This window comes from Melospiza melodia, chromosome 4 (assembly GCF_035770615.1).
Source record: "Melospiza melodia melodia isolate bMelMel2 chromosome 4, bMelMel2.pri, whole genome shotgun sequence".
Taxonomy (NCBI): Eukaryota; Metazoa; Chordata; class Aves; order Passeriformes; family Passerellidae; genus Melospiza; species Melospiza melodia.
In genome coordinates this window covers 2,432,744-2,456,682 of record NC_086197.1, presented here as the reverse complement: position 1 = coordinate 2,456,682, position 23,939 = coordinate 2,432,744, and the positions used below count along the sequence as shown (strand labels likewise).

General features: G+C 46.7%; 1 protein-coding gene across 1 annotated transcript in view; it reads right to left on the bottom strand.

Annotated features, from left to right (window-relative positions):
* Positions 1 to 15,360: 15,360 nt before the first annotated feature.
* Positions 15,361 to 23,939, bottom strand: part of CHCHD3 (coiled-coil-helix-coiled-coil-helix domain containing 3) — a 155,150-nt gene continuing 146,571 nt past the window's right edge. The window contains exons 8-9 of the mRNA XM_063153648.1: positions 21,015 to 21,150; positions 15,361 to 16,055 (exon numbers count right to left, since the gene is read on the bottom strand). Of these exons, the coding sequence (XP_063009718.1) occupies positions 16,029 to 16,055; positions 21,015 to 21,150 (163 nt within the window). The 3' untranslated portion in view covers positions 15,361 to 16,028. The remainder of the gene's footprint in view (positions 16,056 to 21,014; positions 21,151 to 23,939) is intronic.

The window sequence follows — 23,939 nt, the reverse complement described above, 5'->3', positions numbered from 1 at the left end:
GCACATCCCAGCCACAGGGAGGGGCAAACTGAGCCCTGTTGTAAATGCAGGCAACCCAACAAGGGCAGGAATGATGAATCTGACTCCATGCTCTCAGAAGGCTTATATAGTATTATATTATATTATATTATATTATATTATATTATATTATATTATATTATATTATATTATATTATATTATATTATATTATATTATATTATATTATTATATTATATTATATTATATTATATTATATTATATTATATTATGCTAGACTATACTATTGCTGTGCTGAGAAGGCCCTGACAAAGGAGGAATGACGAGGAGGACTCCATCTTATCAGAAGGCTAATTAATTACTTTATTATACTTTATTATTCTATATTATATTACATTACATCTAAACTGAACTTGCCAAGCACTCAGCTCTGCACACACTGCACAGAATCTCGTGACTGTCCTGACACACACACACACACCTGGCCCTGATGGGCCAAGGAAACCAAACACCATCACTGTGGGTAAACCATCTCCATATTGCATTCCACTTTGGCACAAACACGGGCACAGCAAATGATAAGAATTGTTTTTCCTTCCTCTGAGGTTCAGAGAATGTGAAACCCAGAAATATTCTTGGGAAGTCGTGCTTTGCTTTTCTCTGTGAAGAGAAATGTGGGGCTACACACTTGGCCAAGGAAATAAAGCACCATCACTTTGGGTAAACCATCTCCATACTGCATTCTACTTTTGCACAGCAAATGGTAAGAATTGTGTTTTCTTCCTCTGAGGTTCAGAGAATGCGAATTCCAGAAATATTCTTGGGAAGAATTGTCCCTTGCTTTTGTCTGTGAAATGTGGCTATACTAGACTATACTAAAGAATACAGAAAGGATACTTACTAAATGCTAGAAAGATAATAATGAAAACTCGTGATTCCTTCCAGAGTCCCAGCACAGCTTGACCCTGATTGGCCCAAGAGTGAAAACAACTCACATGAAACCAATGAAACAATCACCTGTTGGATAAACAATTTCCAACCACATTCCACATGAGCACAACACAGGAGAAGCAAATGAGACAAGAATTGTTTTCCTTTCCTCTGAGGCTTCTTAACTTCCCAAGAGAAAAGCCCTGGGTGAAGGAATCAAGTTCAGGGAATGTGAATGGCACAGAGCTCTGCCTGACCCACCATGGGGAACCTGCCACAAAACCAGGAGAGCAGGACGGGGAAAATGCTCCATAAAATTACTCAGCTCAGCATTGCCTCCTGCCCTCAGGCACGCATCACATCCTGAGGAGCCCCGGTCCCTTCTCCACCCCATGCTCCACCCAACACCATCCTGGGCACAGAAAAACCCCCAAAACTCACAGGGAGTTCAAAGGGAACCGTGCACATCCCGTTGTGCTTCCCAGGAAAGGCTGAAGGAAGGATGGAGGATGGGTGGGACATCCTGACCACACCATCACCTCAAGCTGCTCCCAAGTCTTTGCAAGACCAGGTCTGCAGGAAAGGAATTTTGGAGCCACACCATCATCTCATGGAGGGGCTCCAGAAACACCTGGAGGTGGCAAACCCCACCTTGAACCATCCTAAAATGTGGTTTTAGGCTCCACTGTCCTCAAGGAGAACTGAGCAGGATCAGAAAACCTACATTTTGTACATGTTTGACAGCTTTTCAGCATGTTTCAGGAGGTTTTTTTGTTTGTTTTGTGCCACACAGTATTTATTGTGTGTTTTACCAAACAGCAAGAAAGATGTAAACAGCAAATGATCAAAGCAAGAGAGCTTTTCTATCCAAAGGCAGGCGAGGCAGATGGAGTTAATTAATGAAGATGTTTAACAAGAGAGGGGTTGGTGTGCAAACAGGTTGTTCCCAGAAGTGTCAATCTCATCCAATAAGCAACTTGTGGGGGTGTAAGAAATGCTGCTTTTGTCCCTTCCTTCCCTTTGCAAAGAGCTGAGTGAAAACTTTTGTTGTGGCTGTTTCATCCTGGGTCTGAATTAACAGCACCCAAATAATAATTCCCTGCTCCTTTTGGAAACATCCTGCATGCCCTGATCCTGTTGCTGGAGGGAAAAGAGGAGTCAGGGATGCAGAAGGAGGTTCCATGCTCAGCCTGCCAGCAGGGGAATTAATTGGAATGGGAATTAATTAATTATGGCCAACAATAACCCTGTGGACATCACTGCAACGACTGCAGCCAGCCAGGAACCCTCTCCCCCATCAGAGCATAACTCAGCACGTGGTGTCAGGTTTTATTTTTATTCCACAAGATATTACCAGGCATAAACCTCTGTGATGCCCCAGGGGATGGCCCCTTCAATCCCCCTGCTCTGGGATCTGCCCCATCCCTCAGGTTTACAGTCCAGCTCTCTGCCACACATTGTTGATCACAATTACCTGTGCAGCAGGAGGGGAGGCCCAGGCAAGGGGAGGGGAGCTGGCAGCTCTGGGCAGCAGGGATGGGTGCAGGGCCGTGGAGAGTGTTGGCAGTTCCTGGGGGATGCAGGGATGGGGATCCAACAGTGCCAGCATCTCCCAGCAGAGACAGGAGGAGCTGAGGGAGGTCCCAGAGCAGGGCAAGGAGTTGGCTCCATCTGCATCCAGTCCATCAGGATGGACCCTGGGACAAAGCAATGGTGCAAGTCTTAGTCATGGAGACCCATGAAAACGGAAATTCCATGAATATGGAAACCCCTGCTTTGGGTTGGAAGGGACATTAAAGCCACCCAGTGCCACCCAGCCATGGCAGGGACACCTCCCACTGTCCCAGGCTGCTCCAAGCCCTGCCCAACCTTTCCTTGGACACTGCCAGGGATGGAGCATTCGGGAAACCACCCCAGGTCCTCACTGAGGGCAAAGGGATGTTATTTTTGTGCAGAAAAAAAAAAAATCTGAAATCTGTTTCTGTGCACCCTCGCCTGGGTTTTTCCAAGCTCAGGCTCTGAGACAGGTGCAGATAAATGGCATTGCTGGAAAAGGAGCATCCAAACCCCTCTGGAAGGGATGGAGGGGGGCTGCAGGAAGAAGAGGCGCCGACTCAAGGGCTTCAGATGAAGGTGATGAACAGAGGGTGGTACAACCCTGAAATAAAATTATCCTGGTGGCTTTTGTCCCTGTGTCTCTGACATCTCTCAGGAGCTTGGGGTTGCTGAGTGATCTTCCCTCCAGACCAACAGGTTTAGGGTAACTGTACTAAGGAAAAAACCCAAATCAGAGTTTCCCCTGGGTAAAGAAGTGTCCAGGACAGATCCAGACTCAATGTGTCTCAAAGCAGGAAAGTTTTCAGTTCTGGGGTGATGGAGCAGGAGTGTGACTGGAAAATGGCACTGCCATCTCCACAGGAGATCCTCCCCCCAGTGAGAATCTGGTTTGTCAAGGAGAACATTCCTGAGGTGTGGGAAGTGGATTTGTAGATTTATTTTGTCTTACACTGTAGTAAGACCCACAAGGAGTAGTTTTAGATGATCGGCTTTAAAGCATCTACAACATAATGCAACAAAAAGCTGACAGGCCAAGAAACACTTATAAGGTGTTGTAATTAAAAAATAATTGGTTTCTGATTGTGTTGGGGTGAATTATAACATCTGTATTGTCTCACCCTTCACATGAGAAATGGAAATTGGAATAAAAGTTGAAAAATTCCACATTGGAAATGGAATAAAAGTTTTAAAACACCTCTCAGCTGTCCCCTCTCCGGGTCAGAAATGAAGTTTTGTCTGACATTGAGGGAATGAGGTGATCTCAAAGGTCCCTTCCAACCATTCTGTGATTCTGTGAACTTTCAGGTGAAGTTTTAGACCCAAATGGGGTGGGATTTGCTGTGCTATCTCTGGCTAGGAAAGGTCAGATTTGGTTTTAGACCCACTGACACCCCATGATTGCTGTGAGCAGACACCTCCCCAGCCTCCCTAAGCAGGAATCAACAACAGCTTTGAAAATTATCCTTAAGGAATGAAAGGTTTGGCACTCACACCCCCTTAGGTGGCTGTAATACAGAGAATTAACACCAAGCTGCAGCCAAAGGGACTCCCTGGAGCCTGGAAGGGCCTTGGTGATGGAAATTATGTGGAGTGGCAGCAATCCTTTGTGTTCCCTTCCCCAGCAGTTTGGCTTCTCTCCCGGTCTGCCTTAAAGGGAGATTTCCTGCCCATGGGGACAAGGCCACTGCACTGAAATGGGGTCTGAAACCCAGCCCAGGCATGTTTAGCACCTGAAATTAGAGTCCAGGTGTATTTTACACCTGAAAACACAGCCCAGGTGTATTTAGCATCAAAAACTACAGTCCAGGTGTGTTTAACATCTGTAACCACAGCCCAGGTGTGTTCAACACCAAAAACCCCAGCCCAGGTGTATTTTACACCTGAAACCACAGCCCAGGGGTATTTAGCACCTGAAATTACAGTCCAGGTGTACTGAACTCCTGAAAGTACAGCCCAGGTGTGTTCAACACCTGAAACCCCATCTCAGGTGTATTTAACACCCAAACCCCCAGCCCAGGTGTGTTTAGCACCAAAAACCATAGCCCAGGTGTGTTGAACACCTGCAACCCCAGCCCAGGTGTATTTAGCATCAAAAACTACAGCCCTGGTGTGTTTAACATCTGAAATTACAGCCCAGGTGTATTTAGCACCAAAAACCACAGCCCAGATGTGTTTAACACCTGTAACCACAGCCCAAGGGGATTGAACACCTGAAACTAAGGTGTTTAAAAAGCCCAGGGGTCTTTAACATCTGTAACTACAGCCCAGGTGTGTTTAGCACCAAAAACCCCAGCCCAGGTGTGTTTAGCACCTGAAAACACAGGCCAGGGGGAATGAACACCTGAAAACTCCATTCCAGGTGTGTTTAACACCTGAAACCACACCCAAGATGTATTTAGCATCTGAAATTGCAGTCCAGGTGTATTTAGCTCCTAAAACCAGAGTGCAGGTGTGTTTAGCACCTGAAACCACATGTTCCATGTGTTTTACACCAGCCCAGGTGTGTCTAACAGCTGAAACCCCAGCCCCGGTGTGTTTGGCAGCTGAAATTGCAGTCCAGGTGTATTTAGCTCCTAAAACCACAGCCCAGGTGTGTTCAACACCTGCAACACCAGCCTAGGTGTGTTCAGGAGCTGAAACCACACCCAAGGTGTATTTTACACCTGATAACACAGCCCAGGTATATTTAACACCTGAAATTACAGTCCGGGTGTATTTCATACCCGAAACCCCAGCCCAGGTGTGTTCAACACCCAAAACTACAGTCCAGGTGTGTTTAGCACTTAGAACTCCAGCCCAGGTGTGTTTAGGAGCTGAAAACACATCCAAGGTGTATTTAACACCTGAGATTACAGTCCAGGTGTATTTAACACCTGTAACCCCATCCCAGTGTGTTCAGGAGCCGTGAGCTCAGCACCACAGCCCCCCTGCAGCATCCCAGGCCTGGAGCTGCACCCACATCCCCACGCTCCTGCTGCATCTCTTAGGGCTGGAACAAGCACTGAGCTTTGGTTTCTCTTCCCTCCCTGCCCAGCCAAGAGGAGGGTGTGAAATGCAAGCAGGTTAGAGAGATTTTCCCTGGCAATATTTCACAGTGCCTCCAGTCCCTTCTTTCCTGCTGAGGATTCCCAGCCTGAATATTGAGTAACCCGAGCTCCCAAACACTCGGGAGGTGATGGATTGCTGCTGAATGCAGGCTGAAGTTTTAAGCCAACAATTACTTTTCTCTGCAGACTTTTTCCTCACCAGAAAGCGAGGGGCAGAGCATCTCAGGATGGTTTTTATGAGCAGGGCTGTCTCCTCCAGGGGAACTGGGATCTTTGAGGGATGCTGGGTTATGAATTGCTCTCGTTACTAGAGGGGGGAAAATGCCCAGGGCACGTTGGTGATTTTTGTGCATGATCCTGCTGTGTGTGAGGGGATTAATCACCACTTTTGAGGAGGATCAGAGCTGAAATGATTTAACCTCTGAGCAGAAACTCCATTTGAAAATGAAGGAGCCCACTCAGGGATCCTGAGCCTTCTCCTTCCTGCAGCAGGGAGGGAATTGGGCAGAAAGAATGTTTGCAATCCCTTAAATCAGGTGGAGAACAACTTCTGGCAGGGGAAAGAGATCACTGAAGAGCAAACCCAGGAGAAGGGCTGAACCCCCAGAGCACCAGTTTGGTGTTTCTGCTGCTTGCCTTTAGTTTGTTGGAAGTCAGGGTGTGGCACGTTGTACACCAGCCCTGCAGCCACGATATTCTCTGAAAAATCCTTTCCTTAGGATTTTTCCTCCTGAGAAGCTGGGAGGCCTCAGGAACAAAATGTAAACAATGATTATCTGCTGCTGTGGAATGCAACAGGTGCATCTGGGATTGGTCTCATGTTGGTTGTTTCTAATTAATGGCCAACCACAGTCAGCTGGCTCAGACTCTCTGTCCAAGACACAAACCTTTGTTATTCGTTCTTTGCTATTCTATTCTTAGCCAGCCTTCTGATGAAATCCTTTCTTCTATTCTTTTAGTATAGTTTTAATATAATATATATCATAAAATAATAAATCAGCCTTCTGAAACATGGAGTCAGATCCTCGTCTCTTCCCTCAAGCTGGGACCCCTGCGAACACTATCACACCACCCCCTAAAAAATTAAATAATCATTGAAAAAAAGAGCAGCTTTCCCCTTAATCCAACAACATAAAACACATTTAATAAAAGGTTGTTGATGTTTGAGCGTCATGAACTTCCTACAGGCAACTTTTGGGCCCTTTCCTGCCCTCAGCATCTCATGGGCTTGAGCAGGTGATTGTTGCAGGCTGAGACCAAAGGGCAAAAAACACCAACATGATCCACATCAGGGACAGCAGTGACAAACTGATATTTTTGGGGTTTTTTGGGGGCAAAGTGGTTGTTTGGACTCTGCTGTTTCTCACCTGCCAAGCTCAAGGGCAGAGCTGCTGAACATTTCAGCTTCTTTGAACATTCCAGGTGCTGGGACTCAAGACAAGGGGGTGTCACCTCCCCTCTTTCCCCAGTTGAACCAACCATTTCAGCTTTCCCAGCAAACCCAGGGTGTCCCAGGGAGGACTTGGTGGCCACACAGCCCCAGGACAGATACAACACCATTCCTTAATTCAGCTTGTCCAAGGGAAAACCCAGAAACAGGAGGGACACAGCCAGAGCTCACCCTGGTGAGTCCATTGCACATTCTGTGTCCTCCAGCACCCATGGAGTGATCTCCAGCCTGGCAGAGTGATTCCCACCAGGAGACAGAGGCATGGAAAAGCTGAATGATGCATTTAGTGGTGCTGCAATTAGAAACCACATCCCCTAATCACAGAATCATTGGGGTTGTATTGTCTTATATATCAAGAGTTCCATTATCATTATAGTGAAAAGATCCCATATCACCAGAGTTTCACACCTCCTTGATGTTTCTCATGGGCATCTCCTTTAGCACTGACTGTTCCTTGTCCTCACAGCAGTCAGCTGACTCCAGTTCCCACCAATCCACTCTTTTATAACACTGCTCTTATTGGCTGCAGCTGTGGCCTGTTAACATCAGGCCCGCTCCTGATCTTTAGTAACTGGTTCAGCTGCAACTCTTTAGGGGATAAGATTACATTCTATATCACCTTCTCTACCCCCATACTCTATAACCCATACTCTACCCCCCTACAGGGTTGGAGAAGATCTTTGAGACCACTGAGTCCCAGCTGTTCTAGAGCCCTCCTTGTCCCCAGCCCAGAGCTCTGAGTGCCACCTCCAGGAATCCCTGGGACACCTCCAGGGATGGGCACTCCAAACCTCCCTGAGGTCCCTCCCAAGGCCTGACCCCCCTTTCCATGGGGAAATTCCTGCTGATGCCCAACCTGGGAAACCCCCATGGAGCACTTGGCATCTCTTGTGTGGACCAAAACTCAAATTCTAGTTGGTTCAACTGGGGAAAGAAAAGAGCTGACACCACCTTGTCTTGCGTCCCACCGCCTGGAATGTTCCAAAAACCCCTGGAGGTGGCACTTGGGGACTTGGTGCAGCTGTGGCTGTGGCTGATGGTTGGATCAGATGATGTTTAAGATCTTTTCCAGCCTAATGATTCCATGACCTCACCTTGAGCACGGGGTCCCCTGGGACCTGCAGGAAGCTCCAACACAGCTGGGCAGCAGAAGGGAAGGAGCTGCAAGGCCACCAGGTCCCAGAGGCATTGGGAGAGCAGCCAGAGAAGGGCAGGGGCTCTGTGGGAGCCCTGAGTCACCGAGCCTTGGTGACACACACGGGTTTGGTTCTCCTTGGTAACAGCTTTGCTCAAACCCCCCAAAGTGCTGCCACGTCAGGCTGAAATCCTACCATTTAAAGGAAAATCAACCCCACAGCAAGGCCAGGCTCACCGTGACTCACAGTGATGCTGCTTAGAGGCTCCCCGAGGGTGCACCTGGCATCCAAGGTGATGAGGTCTCTGGTGTGGAGATGACCCCTGAGGTGTTGGAAAGTCTCTTTTCCCCAGCGCTGAGGCTGAAGAAGTCAGGATTCCTTGGCTCTCGTTCTCTAATACATTGTCTGTCTGACCCTCTGAGATCTGTCCAGCAGGTTGGGTTGTGGCACAGTCCCTGCCCTTGGGGTGGTGCTGGCTTTTTATCCTAAGAACTACCTGTACTTTATTTACAATAAATTTCCAGTACCTATCACCCATGTTAGACAGTCTGTCTGTGCTCTAAACCAATCCAGAAGTGCCACCATCACAGCAGAAAATGGAGGACAAGAAGAAGGACAGAACACACCCAGATTCCTCCATCTTGCCTCCTGAACCCCCATTCTAAATCCCCAAAATTCTACTTTTCCACCCTGTGACAAATTCACCATCATTCTACTCAAACCCTTGTGGCTTGTAACTCCTCACACAAAGTTGGGAATTGTTTCCATGGGCTAAAATCAAAGGCACAGGTGTTTGTGACTCTGTGCCAGGGTCTCCGAGCCCCCTGGCAGGGTCTGGAATCACCCAGGGCAGCCAGAGGAGTGTCCTGGGTCCCACCAGGAAGGGACCTTCCAAATCATCTCATCCCACCCCCCTGCCATGGGCAGGGACACCTTCCACTGGGCCAGGCTGCTCCAAGCCCCATCCAGCCTGGCCTTGGAGCCATTTCCAGCGTGGGGTGCAGCTCAGCACACGGAGATGAATTTTTCTGCTTGTTTCCTATGAAACCAGGTGTTTTCAGCCCAGGAAAACCATCCCTCCTTCCTCACCACATCCTGTGGGTGGACAGGGCAGTGCAGCTGTCCCTGATGATCCCAAAATGAAGCTCAGAGTGCCAGTGCTCGTTTGGGAGGCTGGAGCTGCAGGAAGTGGATCTGATTCCCCAGAAAACTGCAAACGAAGCAGATTCTTCCTCGTGTTCATCTGTTGCTGGTACAGAAATAGCAGGGCTGGGAGGGACTTGGCACATGCTGGAGTCCACTATTCCATAAAAACTGATGGAGGAAATTCACAGGTTCCTTCAGCTCCTTGCCACGCTGTTCACAAGTTTGATCGTGGTGGAGGGATCAGATCTGCAAAAGGTTCAGTGGGAGCAAGGAGATGGAAGTCCATTAATAGCTGAAATATTTTTGCCAGACATGAGAATTCACTGGGTCTCTCTCCTGTTTCCTATGTCAGGCAGTGAGAATGTTTTCTCCCCCCTTCTCAGTTTTAATGTTATTAACACTTGGCCTGCTTTGAAAAGGTCAAAGTCGGCTTGAATGTCTTCTAGTCTGACTCCTGGTGAAAAGCAGGCAAACAAGAAATCTGTATCCCAGAGCTGCCTTTAAACAGCAGGGCCTGCTGAAGGAGCTTGCAGCACTGAGTGGGGTCTGGCTGATGGCCAGGGGCTGTTTGAGGCCAGGGAAAGGGCTCTGAGCTCTGTTTAGGCCCAAAGTCCCACTCCTGGAATTGGGCAGACAAACGAAACCCCTGCTTTGGCCTGAAAAAATTACCTTTGCCAGGAGAAGTCTGTGACCAGGATGCAGCTGCAGGAGCACAGGAAATTGAGCAGGAGAGATTTGGGGTTTTACACTGTGGAAGTTGATCCTGTCACTGTTTTTGGGAATAATGTGAAGTGCTGGGAATGGAGCACCTGAGTGAGGCTGGAGCAGGTAGATGGAACTGATTTAGAAAGAAAACCACTTTTTTAGCACCAAAAAGAAGGGAAATGTCCCAGCTCCTGTGCCTGAGTCCCAGTTTGGTCTGGGAGGAGCAGCAAGGGCACGTTGTGGCAAATGAGTGCTGAGTTCTTTGTTCCTGCAGGTCTGGGGGGAAATTTCTGGAGAAAGGAGGTGGGAGAGGGACAACGAGGGACATTAAATATCCTCCAGTAAAGCCAGAGCTGGCTGTGATCCTCTCCAGGCGCTCAGGAGTGGGTGTTTTCCTGGGAAGCACCGTGAGGGGTGGGATGTGATTCTGAGCCTGCGATCAGCATCATCCACTCCAGCAGTGAACTCTGTGAGCTCCTTGGTGTTGGAGCCCAGGACATCACTCTGGCTGCCCTGGGTGATTCCAGACCCTGGCACAGAGTCACAAACACCTGTGCCTGTGATTTTAGCCCATGGAAACAGTTCCCAACTTTGTGTGAGGAGTGACAAGCCACAAGGGTTTGAGTAGAATGATGGTGAATTTGTCACAGGGTGAAAAAGTAGAATTTTGGGGGTTTAGAATGGGGGTTCAGGAGGCAAGATGGAGGAATCTGGGTGTGTTCTGTCCTTCTTCTTCTCCTTGTCCTCCATCTTCTGCTGTGATGGTGACAGTTCTGGATTGGTTTAGAGAAGAGACAGACTGTCTAACATAGGTGATAGGTATTGGAAAATTATTGTAAATAAAGTACAGGTAGTTCTTAATATAAAAAGCCAACACCACCCCAAGGGCAGGGACTGTGCCACAACCCAACCTGCTGGACAGATCTCAGCAGGTCAGAGATAGAATGTCACGGATAAGAGAAAATAACCTTGAAAAGCAGAGCAGAGGAATCTCGACTTCTTTGGTTATGGGGCTGGGAAAAAAGACTTTTAATACCTTGGGGGTCATCTCAGCCACAGAAACCTGAGACCTTCCCACCCAAACCAGTCTGGGATTCCATGGAATGCCTGTGCTGAAGCAGCATATATGATATATTTCTAAATATATTCACTTATTTATTTCTAAATATTTAATTTAAATTTTTATTAAATACATTTTGAAATATTTTCTATTTCTAAATATAAAATATAATTATAAATATATTTTTTATATATTTTAATATAAAATAGCGCTATAATAATCACTGTGTTTCACAATATTTTCTTCAGATTTGTCTGACTTTTCAGATTGTTTTGAAAGCAGTCCAGGGGTGAAGGGATGGAAGGGATCCAACAGAAGCAGGAGGAATCAGCCTCAGCAGTGACACTGGGACACTGCCAAGCACTGCCCAGGAAGTGTCCCCACCCTAGAGGTGTCCCCAGCATTGTTAAGGAAATATAAAACCTTGCAATAAACACACCACTGCTGGGTGAGCTGCCTTAATCCTGCCCTGACTGTGGTACCATGGCACAAGTACTTCTGGGTGCCATCAGAAGGTGGCTCAGAAGGTTTTGGGCACAAAACCTCTGACAAACTGGGGGTTTAGGGTTATTTTCCCTCCAAAATTTCCAATTTCCACCAATGCCAGCTCAGCTTCCCAGGCAGGGGGTGAAGGGTTAACCTTGGGGGTGCTGCAGCCTCAAACTCAAGGTGCTCCCTCCAGCCCTTCCCAGCAGTCACTGGCTTGAGAGAGAATCAAACAAATTACCTTAGTAATTACCAAACTAATTACCTCTCTAATTACCCAGTGTCTTTGTTCACGTGGAGCTGAGGTTCTTGCAGAGGAGCCCTGGCTCAGTGCCCCACGCTCCCCTGGAATTTTGCTGCCTCTCTCAAGGAGCTGAAGACCCAGGTCCTGTCCCTCCTCGCCAGGGATGCTGCTCCAGAGCACTGGGGATCAAACCAGAGCTGCCCTTTGCTGCCAGGCCCCGTGGGACAGTTGTGAGAGCAGCCAGGGAGGTGACAGAGCCACACAGAGCTGAAAGCAGCAGGGAAACCCTGCCGGCTGCAGGACCTCTCCCTCTTCTGCTCTCTCCTCCCACATCCCCTCCTGTGTCTCCAGCCAACCCCCAGAATGTCAGCTCAGCACAAAACATCACAAATTATGGGCTGGGCAGGTCACAAAATCCACACCTGCAGCTGTTTGTGCCCAAATCTAAATCCTTGTCTGCTTCTGACGAAACTGCAGTGTGCTGTCACCTGGCACAGGTCAAACCTGTGACTTCTGGGTCCTGCAAGTCACATCTGACACCCTGGACAGGAATCCTGGCTCTTCTCCACTCTCTCTGTCCCTGCTGGTGGTGAGGGAGGCTGGCCTTGCTCTGTCCCAGCAGCTCCTGCTGTCACCAGCAGCTGGTGTTGGATTGGGATCTGCAGGTGCTAAAATAGGTCACAGAATCATAAAATCATGAACAGGAGGGAAACTTCTCCACAGGTTTTCCATGCTAAAAAGGAAACTTGCAGGATTTTAATATTTCAGCACCCACACCAGCAAGTGGGGAGAAGGAAAAAATCAAACACCTACAGCAGGACAGGGGTGCAGGTACACAGGAGCAGGTGCAGGTGGCACAAGCAGAGGTGGTGGTGAAACGCCAGAAATATCCAGAATTACTGCTCTACTTTAAAGGGAAAGGTTGTCCACACCATGGACAGCTCTAAAATCCATACCATGGACAGTTCTAAATTCCATACCATGGACAGTTTAGAAGTTTACACCATGGATAATTCTGAAACCCACACCATGGACAGTTCTGAAGTCCACACCAAGGACAGTTGTTCATTCCACACCAAGGACAGTTGTGCAGCCCATGCCAAGGACAGTTCTAAAATCCATACCATGGACAGTTCTGAAACCCATAACGTGGACAGGTCTGAAACCCACACCATGGTCAGTTCTGGAACCCATACCAAGGACAGTTCTGCAGACCACTCCATGGACAGTTCTAAAGTCCACATTGTGGACAGTTCTAAAGTCCATACCATGGACAGTTCTGAAGCCCACAGCATGGACAGTTCAAAAGTCCACACTGTGGACAGTTCTAAAGTTCACACCATGGACAGTTCTGCAGTCAACACCAAGGACAGTCCTGGAACCTACACCAAGGACAGTTCTAAAGCTCACAGCAGGGACAGTTCTGAAACCCACACCATGGACAATTCTGTCCACACTAAGGACTGTTCTGAATCCCACACAGTGGACAATTCTGCAGTCCACAGCACGGACAGTTCTAAAGCCCACACAGTGGACAGTTCTGCAGTCCACAGCATGGACAGTTCTAAAGCCCACACTTGTGGACAGTTATATAGTTCATACCATGGACAGTTCTGCAGCCCACACCATGGACAGTTCTGGAACCCACCCCATGGACAGTTCTAAAGCCCACAGCATGGAAAGTTCTAAAACCCACCCCATGGACAGTTCTAAAGTCCACACCAAGGGCAGTTCTGGAACGCACACCATGGACAATTCTGCAGCTCACAGCATGGACAGCTCTGAAACCCATACCATGGACAATTCTGTCCACACTAAGGACTGTTCTGAATCCCACACAGTGACCAATTCTGCAGTCTGACAGTTCTAAAGCCCACACTATGGACAGTTCTGCAGTCCACACCAAGGACAACCCTAAAGCCCACACTAAGGACAGTTCTAAAGTTCATACCATGGACAGTTCTGGAAACCACACCAAGGACAGTTCTGCAGTCCAACACCATGGACAGCTCTAAAGCCCACACAATGGACATTTCTGCAATCCACATCAAGGACAGTTGTGCAGCCCACAAAAAGGACAATTCAGAAGCCAACACCACGGACAGTTCTGCAGTCCACTCCATGGACAGTTGTGCAGCACACCTCAAGGACAGTTCTGAAGCCTGCACCATGGACAGTTCTGAAGCCCGCATCAAGGACATTGTGCAGCCCACACCATGGACAGACAGTTCTGAAGCCCACACCACCACCAGGGCCATTTCCAAACTCCTTCCCCTGCTGCTGCCACCAGCCTCGCCCAAGCCCGAGCCAGGCAGGCTGCAGATGCCAGCCCTGATGCCACAGAAGATGTTTAAAGAACGCAACACCTCAAACACAGTTGGAACAAAGCAGGCAAGGCCGACTCTCATTGCTCAAGGCTGTCAGGATGAGAAACCAATAAACATTTGGCAGTAGCAGAGACCTTCCTTCCCGACACAGCTCTTCCCCTGATTTTACAGCCTCATCTGGCCTGAAAAAACGTCTGCTTTTCCTCTATGCTGTATTTTGCTGCCAATTCTGAGTCTGGCAAGGCTGGCTCTGCCAACTTCTTGGCTCTCTGTTACAAAAGAGAACATTAGAGAGAAGGATTTGTGAGTTAGCTGATTTGTAAACACTACAGCAAGGCACCGTGTAAACACGGTGCTTATGTCCCTGTTGTTCCTCCTGAGCAGTTTACCTGGCACCTGATGTTCAACTCCAGGATCCTCCCCTCCCACCAACATTACAGTTGCTTGGCATGTAAAAAAAAAAAAAAAAATTAAAAAAATCCCAGCTTCTCTGGGTAGCATTAAAAAAAAAAAAATCCTTAATTAAACAGTGCTCACAAAGCATCTTGATAATTAGGAAAGTCACTGGTAATATTTTGCATGAATAATAAATGAGATCCACAGGTGCACCTACAGTTCAGCAGGATGAGGTTCAAACACAGCCAATTAGAGAGGGAGAACAGGTAAATAAACAGCAGAAGGCTCCAGACTTGCTGCTCATTTGACATCACTCCTTTCACTATTGGGTAAAAAGTCCTTTCTAAGATTGCTTGGGACAAGGAGGAGTGTGGCAGTTTTTACCTGAAGAAAAAGAATTAAAGGGAACTGGGTGCTTGCACAAAGCTGGTTTGGAGATTTTAGGGGGTTTCTGGCCTTTCACAGAATCACAGAATGGTTTGGGTGGGAAGGGACCTTAAGACGCTGTTATTCCATCCCCCTGGCATGGCAGGGACACCTTCCACTATCCCAGGTTGCTCCAGGCCCTGTCAAACCCGGGCTGGGACATTTCCAGGGATGGGGAACTCACACCCTCTCGAGCAACAAGAGCTTGTGCTGCTCCATTCACAAGCATTTCCCAAGGAGGGAAGTGCTGCTGGATAAATCACAACACTCCCATCACGTGGGATCCTTTTAGGTGGCTGTGATGGAAAACAGCTCAATCCGAGCCCCCTTCCTGCCACCAGGGCTGGTTGTGCATGAAAGTCTGTGCTTGAAAAGCTTCAGCAACAACATCTGCTGGGAAAGCGTGATTGACACAGCAGAGGGAACACCATCCACCCCCGAGGAGTGGGAAGGGAGACAGACTGCAGCATCAATCTTGTGCATAAAATAGATTTATTGTTGGTACAGAGCGAGGCATTCTCGTCAGCACTTGATACGAGCGAGGAGCACAACAGAACCATCCCATGGAAACAAAGGCCCATGGAGCACCCCAAGTGTTGGGCCACAAACATCATTCCAGCAGAAGGCCTGCAGAGAGAGAGACTTCATCAAGCCAGGCCATTTGAGAAATAAGTTAAAGCACAATTTACAATTCTACACTGTGAGGAGAACTCTGTCAGAGGACAAGGGGTTATTCCCAAGGAACGGCCGCGTTCTGGTGCTGCAAGGGTTACACCCCTGCCTCTGACAGAGAGATGTTTCTGAGGAGATCCTCCAGTGAAACAGCAGCATTTGAAGGATATTTCCCCTCTCTGAGGTCAGAGAAAGGCTCTTTTCTTTCTCTTCCTTCAATCAGCAATAAGTGGGCTTTGACGCGGCCCCGCACGGGCGAGCTCTGATGGAAGGAGATCCAGGCCTGGCTTCCCGAGCGCTCCTGCTGATTGAGCCCTGAGCGTGCTGCCCTTCAAATGGCTCTTCCACTTCTTCCCTTTATTGGGCTGCCCTGAAAATGGGCTGCTGGGTCGTTCTTGGGGAGGGAAACAAAAAAAAGCTCTTCTGCTGAAATTAGTTGATGGTCTTGTGCTTGATTCGGACAATGCCTTTATCCTCCTCTCCCAAGCATTCTCTGCTGCAAAAACGATCACAGGGGAGGGGAGAGACAGGGAGAAACACGTATTTCAGTAACTCCAAATGATTCTGAAGTTTGGCTACAATTCCCCCCTAGAATCTTCATTTTTTGAAATAAAGATGCAGAACAAAAAACATTGTTGATAAACAAGTCCCAGAAGCAGAGTGAAGCAGACTGAGGACTCAACAAGGCAGAGGTTTGGAGGCCTGAAGAGTCTCACTACTGATCCATTTTCACCTCCCCTCATGCTATCATGGCTGTAGTGCTGTGGCTGTTAAAGGAAATTAAAACACCCGACCTTACAATAAGAAAAATCCCATTTCCAGCAATTAAACTCTTGAGGAAAAATATCCTGGGAACATCCAACACTGAGTATATCCCTCACCTGGCTCCTTCCTGGGTGCTGAGTCAGAATCAAACCCCAACAATCTCAACATGTTGCACTCACCTTGGGCTTCATTACCACAGAGCATGGAATGGTTTGGCTTGGAAAGGACCTTAAAAATCATTTAATTCTTTTCACTAAACCAGGTTTTCTGTCCCTGGAAATGTTCCAGGCTGGACAGGGCTTGGAGCAGCCTGGGATAGTGGGAGGTGTCCCTGCCCATGGCAGGGGTTGGAATGAGATCATCTTTAAGGCCCCTTCCAACCCAAACCCTTTTTCTTGCCTACAAAACCCATCAAATGAGTAAGGATTAATGAGTCTCCTTGCAAGAAATGGCAGGAAGAAATTTGATAATTCTGAGACTTTATATCAGGAACAAACCCAAATTTAAACCTTGAAATCCTCCCAACAGCTGATTCAGGTGTCTGAGCAACACTAGACAGCTTGGAAGTCTGGGCTGCATTGTTACAGCCATGGAAATTAGGGAAAATTAACAATAAAGGGAATTAAAACCATGTCAGGTTTGGCTTCAACCAAATTCTCATATTATTATTTAAATAACCCAGTAAACTGTGCTATTCCACCCAGCTCCTGCAAGGGTTAAGAGCTGGATTTTATGAAAAATGTCTTTCCCAAAAGGATTGTCCAGCCTGGCCCAGCTGCCCAGGGGAAGGGATTTAAAACCCTTTAAAATGTGGATGTGGCACTTGGGGACATGGTCAGTGGTGGCCTTGGCAGTGCTGGGAATGCTTGGATTCCATGATCCTGGAGGTATTTTCCAACCTTAATAATCCTGACTGTGAAATTCTCCAAAGCATCCACACAATCAAATGGTGCCTGTCCCTGTGCCCACAAAATTCTCCAGCATCCACAGAGGAGAAGAAGAAGAGGCTGATGGAATAAAAGGAGTCAGTTTTGTGCTCTTTGGGTGCATTTACAAACAAAAATCTGGGGAAATTTCATCTGTTACCAAAACCTCCAATCCACGGCACCCCCATGGAGATTTCTGGAAAGCTCTACCTGGAAAACTCCTTTTTGCACAGGAATTACAGCCTCACTCCAAGCCATATCTGAGCTGAATATTAACTTTATGTTGATTTAACACTGCACAGGTTAACAGAGGAAATTCCCAAGCGATCTGAGAAAGAATGGGCTACTTTTGTTTAGTGTCCTAAGGAAAGAAAATGCAGATATTTGTTCATCATATCCATATTTCTGCCCACAAAATTTCACCTTCAGAAAAACAGGTGTGTTCCAAGCTTTGCTTTGGTTTTATCTACATTTTGGGGGTTTTTAGTGTTTTTTCTTGTCTTTTTAAATGAATGCATTTAAAATATTTCTTTTTTTTTTTTTTTTTTATTAAACCTAACCCCATGGAGGGAAGCTGGTCCTTTTTAAATTAATGCATTTTTTCCTTGCCTTTTAAAATTATTTCTTTTAATTTTTTTTTTTTTGCATAACCCCAAGGAGGGAAGTTTGTCCATAATAAACTTCCTTCAATGAGGGCACTGTTAAATGATGAGGTCTTTTTGTTGCATTTCAGTTCACCGTTTCCAGATACACAAATTCCAGCAATTTTTCTTTTAGACTAGAAATTGGGATCAAGTAAAAATACTGGAAAATGAGGCAAAAATCCTGTTTTATTCTATTTAGGATGCATAATTAAGGACCCACTTGATCCAACAAATGAAAATAGTGGTTACACTATTTATTTACACTTTATCCAAGGCTAAAGGATAACATTTTATAGCCAGGCTGACAGGCACCAGCAGCTGCTGGTATTATTGTTATTTTAAGTACTCTAAAACCTCACCTGCCTGCAGAGGCCTGAATCCTTCTGGAATTCAATGGTTTAGCAGGAAATTATTACACAGATTTGTTAAACCATGGACTAGTTGTGTTTTTATGTAAGAATCAGAACTTCTTGTAACCCAGGAGGGGAGAAAATTGAGAAAAAACACCCTCAAAATGTGTATTTTAACAGTTAAAGTCCATTAAAAAAAAGGATTAAAAAGCCATGGATGGTCTGGCTGGAGTCACTTCAGCACAAATAAATGCCAGACACAATCCAAATATCTTCCCCTTAATGGCTCCATTAGGTTAAGTTTTCCTCTCCATTACTGGCATTATCATTACAATAACATGCAAACATTAATAACAGAGTTTAATTTATCTCCCCAGCTTCTCATGACTTTGGGAAGAGATTTCAAGGGAAGATACACCAATGTGTCAAACCCCTGTGAATTAACAACTCTCTGGGCTTTTCTAAAGAGGGGAGAAAAGGACAGATAGAGACATGAGATTACAGACAGCACGAGAAATAAGGAGCACACAGAAGAGAGGGGGAGATAATTATAAGCAAGACAGGGAAGAAAGAGGAGTCAATAAATTCAATTTATGAAAGGCACAGAGTGTGCTCAGCCCGAGCACAAGTGCCCAGACTCACCGCCAGGAAATCGGATTAGCTCACTTATTTGCTTTTCAATATCTTGCTCTATTCCCTCTAGCAAATTTTCTTCTTCCCTTTGTTTCTTGTAGCCAGTGTCAGTTAACTTTCTCATTTCTGCATCTGCCATTTATCCCCCTCCTCTGGCTCCCAACCAGGCACACAGAGAAGGTAATTTTGAAGTGATTTTAGAGCAGCGTTTAGGAATTATTTCAAAGGAACTGTCTGGACATGTGGGCAAACAGTGAGTAAAAATAATTACAACTACAGCTGCAGCACGTGGAGGATGGGCTGGAGTTCATTATGAAAAACAATTGCTCCTGCTTGCAAATATTTCCATCATAAAAGGCTTCTCCTTCTCTGTTATCATGAGAGAAGCCTCTCTGAATTCTCATCTTGAAGCATGTGTGAAACAGAATAAGAAACATTTAGGAAACACTTTTAACTACTTGACAGGCTTGGATGAAGATCTTCAACAAAAAAAAAGGTGTTTAAAAGGGTTCAAAAACCTAATGCTCATATTTATGCAATTTGCTTTTCCTGCACCTTCTGAACATGAATTAATTCATCCCCATCAGAGTCTTCTGAAGAAATTCCTATCAGATACAAACTCTTACAAAGACTTACAGCTTAAACATGTCTGAGTAATTAATCCATTTTTTTCTGGTTACTTTAAAAAATAATAAAAAAAAATTATACATGCAGTAAATTAATGCTGCACATGCTGCAGGGCCATGGGGAAATCCATTAGAGAACAAACCAAAAACAGGGCTACAAGTGACAGAACAAGAGGAAACGGCCTGGGGGAGGTTGAGGTTGGATATTGTGCAAGATTTCCTCCCTCAAAGGCTTGTCCAGCCAGGGCAGGGCTGGATTTCAAAGCTGTGTGGTGGTGGCACTCGGGGACAGAGTCAGTGGTGGCCTTGGCTGTGCTGGACTGGATTGGCTAAAGAATCTTAATGATTCTGTGATTCTCATGTTGGTGCACTCCAAAATGGGCAGGAGGAGAAATCATGGAATTCCCAGAAGGGTTTGGGTTGGAAGGGACCTTAAAACCCATCCAGAGCCACCCCAGCCATGGCAGAGACACCTCCCACCATCCCAGGCTGCTCCAAGCTGGCCTTGGACACTTCCAGGGAAGGCACAACAAATCCCAATAAAGGATTTATTAAAATAAGTGAATCTGAAGGGACAGGGAGCTCTCAGTGACTGAGGAACAAGGAGCAGTGCTAATTCCAGCAGATCTTTGGGAATACCAGCTCAAGGCTGCAGCATTTGAAAGCAAAAGGTCACGGGGAAGGATCAGAGGCAAATCTCAGGGATTTTGTGCCCAGGCAGAGTTAAGCCCAGGGAAGGTGATTACCATGATCAAACACCAGTTGTACTCACCAGGTCTCTGCTATCACACAGAGATGGGTGTGCTCACTTGCTCAAATATTAACTCACAGATTTGGGCAGAAATAAAGATCAACAGACTGATTTAAGCACTTTTTACACATCCTGCATGTGGGCTGTGAGCACATTTCCTGCTTTGCTTAAGAACACAATTGAGGTCAATATATGCATTTCTGCCTTTGAAAGATGCAAGCTGATGAAAAAGAGTAAAACAGAGAAATTACAGCTTCTTTTAATTTAATGATTTACATATTACTGTCATTTTCCTTCATGCTGCACTAATAAAGCATAAAGATTTTAATTGGCAGTGGCATCCATACCCTACAAAAAACTGGAAGAGAGGAGGCTAAGAGCAGGTAAAAGGCAATTTTAGAGCCTTGCATAACACATGACAGAAGAAATCAAGAACTCCAAGTGGTCACCAATGTAGTTTGAGACATCCATGAGTTTCTCATCTTTATGGCAAAGACAACCAGGTATTTTAATCCCCTTGTTTTACTGCTAAAACTGTAGATAACAGGAAACATCTGCCAACAGCAAGAGCTGCTACACTAAACAACATCTTCCCAGGGGAAGAGATGGAAACCCGAGCATTTAAATCAACTCTGAGTGGTCTCCACAGAGCTCTGGGAACGCACACACTGGGAAATGCTCAGGCACGGAGGAAGGACTAATTAGAAACCCCTCTGCTCATCATTACATCATTTTTTCAGTGAGAACAGGCCCAGCTCACCTGTTTGGCATGATTGACACAGTTCAGGTACTGGCTGGCCAGGGCAGAGCAGCTCAGGGTCTCCTGGGCATGTTCCCGGTAGCACTGGAGGATTTTGTCCTGCAGCTCCCCACAGATGGGATGGGACTCGTATCTCCTGTGGGAACAGAGAACAGCTTCAGGGTTTCCTTCTAAAAACAGCTCAGCAAAGACAAAAATATTGAATTATTGTATTATTATTGAATCTGTTTGGGTTGGAAGGGAGTTTAAAGCACATCCAGTTCCACCCCCTGCCCTGGTCAGGGACACCTTCCAGGCTGCTCCAAGCCCTGTCCAACCTGGGCTTGGACACTTCCAGAGGAAAGAATTCATCCCTGTGAGGTCCTCATGCCTCAGGTTTGGCTTTTCTATTTTTCACATTCTGTGCTGCTTTAGTGTGTGGGTCTGAGCTTCACATTGTGGGATGGTGAGCTGTGTGCACAGAGCAGGGAGACAAAACAATTCCTGCTCCAGCTGGGCACCAAGGACAAATGCCCCAAATCTCAGCCCAGGAGCACAAACCCCGTGGGCTGCAGAGAGAAAAACAAGCAGGGTGGGACTGCCTGGGCTAAAGCTGCAATGGGACAATGAACTGCAAGGTGCAAATGGAGCAGAGCTGATCCCAGGGACAGACCCCGGCAGCGCTCGTGCATTTTGGGGCCGTTTTGGTTCATCTTGGGTGCAGCCCTGGCTGGGCTCTGCTGCTGCCCAAGGTGCAGCCATGCAGGAGATCCTTTCCATAAATCCCTGCTTTATTCTGGAGCTCTGCCCAGCCTCCTCTCAAGGCATCACCCCCATCCCTGGAAGTGTCCAAGGCTGACTTGGATGGGGCTGGAGCACCCTGGGATAGTTGAAGGTGTCCCTGCCCATGGAAATGGGGTTAGAACTGAGTGATCCTCAAAATCCCTCCCAACCCAACCCAACCCAACCCACTCTGTGATTCTGATTCTCATTTTGCTGATTGGCCAAGGCAGATTTCCTCCATCAGGGGAATGAAACACGAAGCACAAACGCTGCTCCTCCGGGGAATTGATTTCTTGACAATCACTGAAGACGTGGTGCTAAAATAAAGAGACTGTTAAGTCACCTTGATTTTACAGCATGTACCTATATAAAACATCCCTTCCTCCTTTCATTCATTATCTGAATCCGTGAAATCTAAACCAGAATTCAAATGCATTCCCAGGTGCTTCCACACTTTATGATCTCCAAGTTCAAACTTCTGCAGACTCTTAGGGAGGAGGATTTTCCCTTAATCCCCCCTGTGCTGAGATCAGCACGTGCTTCAAAGGCATGTCAGGCATCAAAATGTGCAGCCACAAACTGCTGCACGTGGAGGGAGGATGGCAAGGTCTGCACTGGGACAGGGAACACAGAAACAGCAGGGATGTCCTCTGTAGACATCTCCCAGCAGTGATGATTTAGGTCCAGCTAAACCAGAGCTCCATTAAAATGCCCAAACTCCTGGTGTGAATTGATAAATCAATACAAGAGAAGCTGAATTAACTAGAAATACCCACAGTAAACCTTGCTGTGCCTTTATTCACAAGTGATTTTAAAGTGAATTCTTATACACAGGTGAAGAGAGAAAGGAATGGGCTGCTCTAGCATGGCTGCATAAATTCTGTCAGTGTAAATAAAGCCATTTCAAAGGGGGAACTCTCTAACCCATGATGAAGAGCTTTTAAATTGTGGGGTTTTTTCCACTCTAAGCCATGATAAACAGCTTTTGAATTGTCTGTTTTTTTCCCATAGTCACACAATCAGTGACCAAAATCCAGGTATTATTCCTTATTTGAATGTTCCAAAGGATTTTGCACATTGCCAGCCATACGGGAGCCCTGTGAGCCACATCATCTCCTGCCCCTCAGTGATTTGTTTTCACACTGACTTTTTCCCTCCATTCAGGGGGGATTTTTGTAAACTTGCTCTCAGCTCTCATTGTAGAACACAGCCACTTCCTCCAAGCCAAATAAGTCCATTTCCTGGATTAATCTGAAGAGAGAAAGGAATGGCTGCTCTAGCACGGCTGCATAAATTCTGTCAGTGTAAATAAAGCCATTTCAATGGGGGAACTCTCTAACCCATGAAAAACAGCTTTTGAATTGTGTAATTTTTTCCCAGATTCATGCCATCAGTGACCAAAATTCCTTATTTGAATGTTCCAAAGGATTCTTTACATTGCCAGCCATACGGGAGCCCTGTGAGCCACATCATCTCCTGCCCCTCAGTGATTTGTTTTCACACTCTGACTTTTCCCCTCCATTCAGGGGGGATTTTTGTAAACCTGCTCTCAGCTCTGTCCTTGTAGAACACAGCCACTTCCTCCAAGCCAGCCAAGCCCATTTCCTGGATTCATCTGAAGGTGAGCACTGTCTGTGTATTGATCAGCTGGGCTTGCTCCACTCCCCTAATGCTCTGCTGGCACTTTTGGGAAAGCACTAAATGAAATTGCTGCCTGGCATTAGAGGGCCATAAACCACAGGCTGCGGGATCTCCTGTTGGGAGAGGAGGTTCCATTGTGCATTATGGGAACCCCTCTGAAGGGTTTCCCATTGATTTCTGGACTCACTCACAGATGGATGGTCAGAAACAACAGCAAGGAAACTCCTCCAAAGGGGAATGAAATATCTCCCTAACAGAGAATCTCCTGAAGCTGCTATGATTGCATCAGTTAATACTTCAATGGGATATTGGGAAGGAATTCCTGGCTGGGATGGAATTCCCACAGAAGCTGGGGCTGCCCCTGGATCCCTGGAATGTCCAAGGACAGGTTGGACACTGGGGCTTGGAGCACCCTGGGATACTGGAGGGTGTCCCACTGTCCCATTTCTGCTTCCCTGCTACTTCCAGTTCCCTCCTTCTCTCTGAAGCATCTGTGACTCCACCTTTACTCCTCACTCCTCT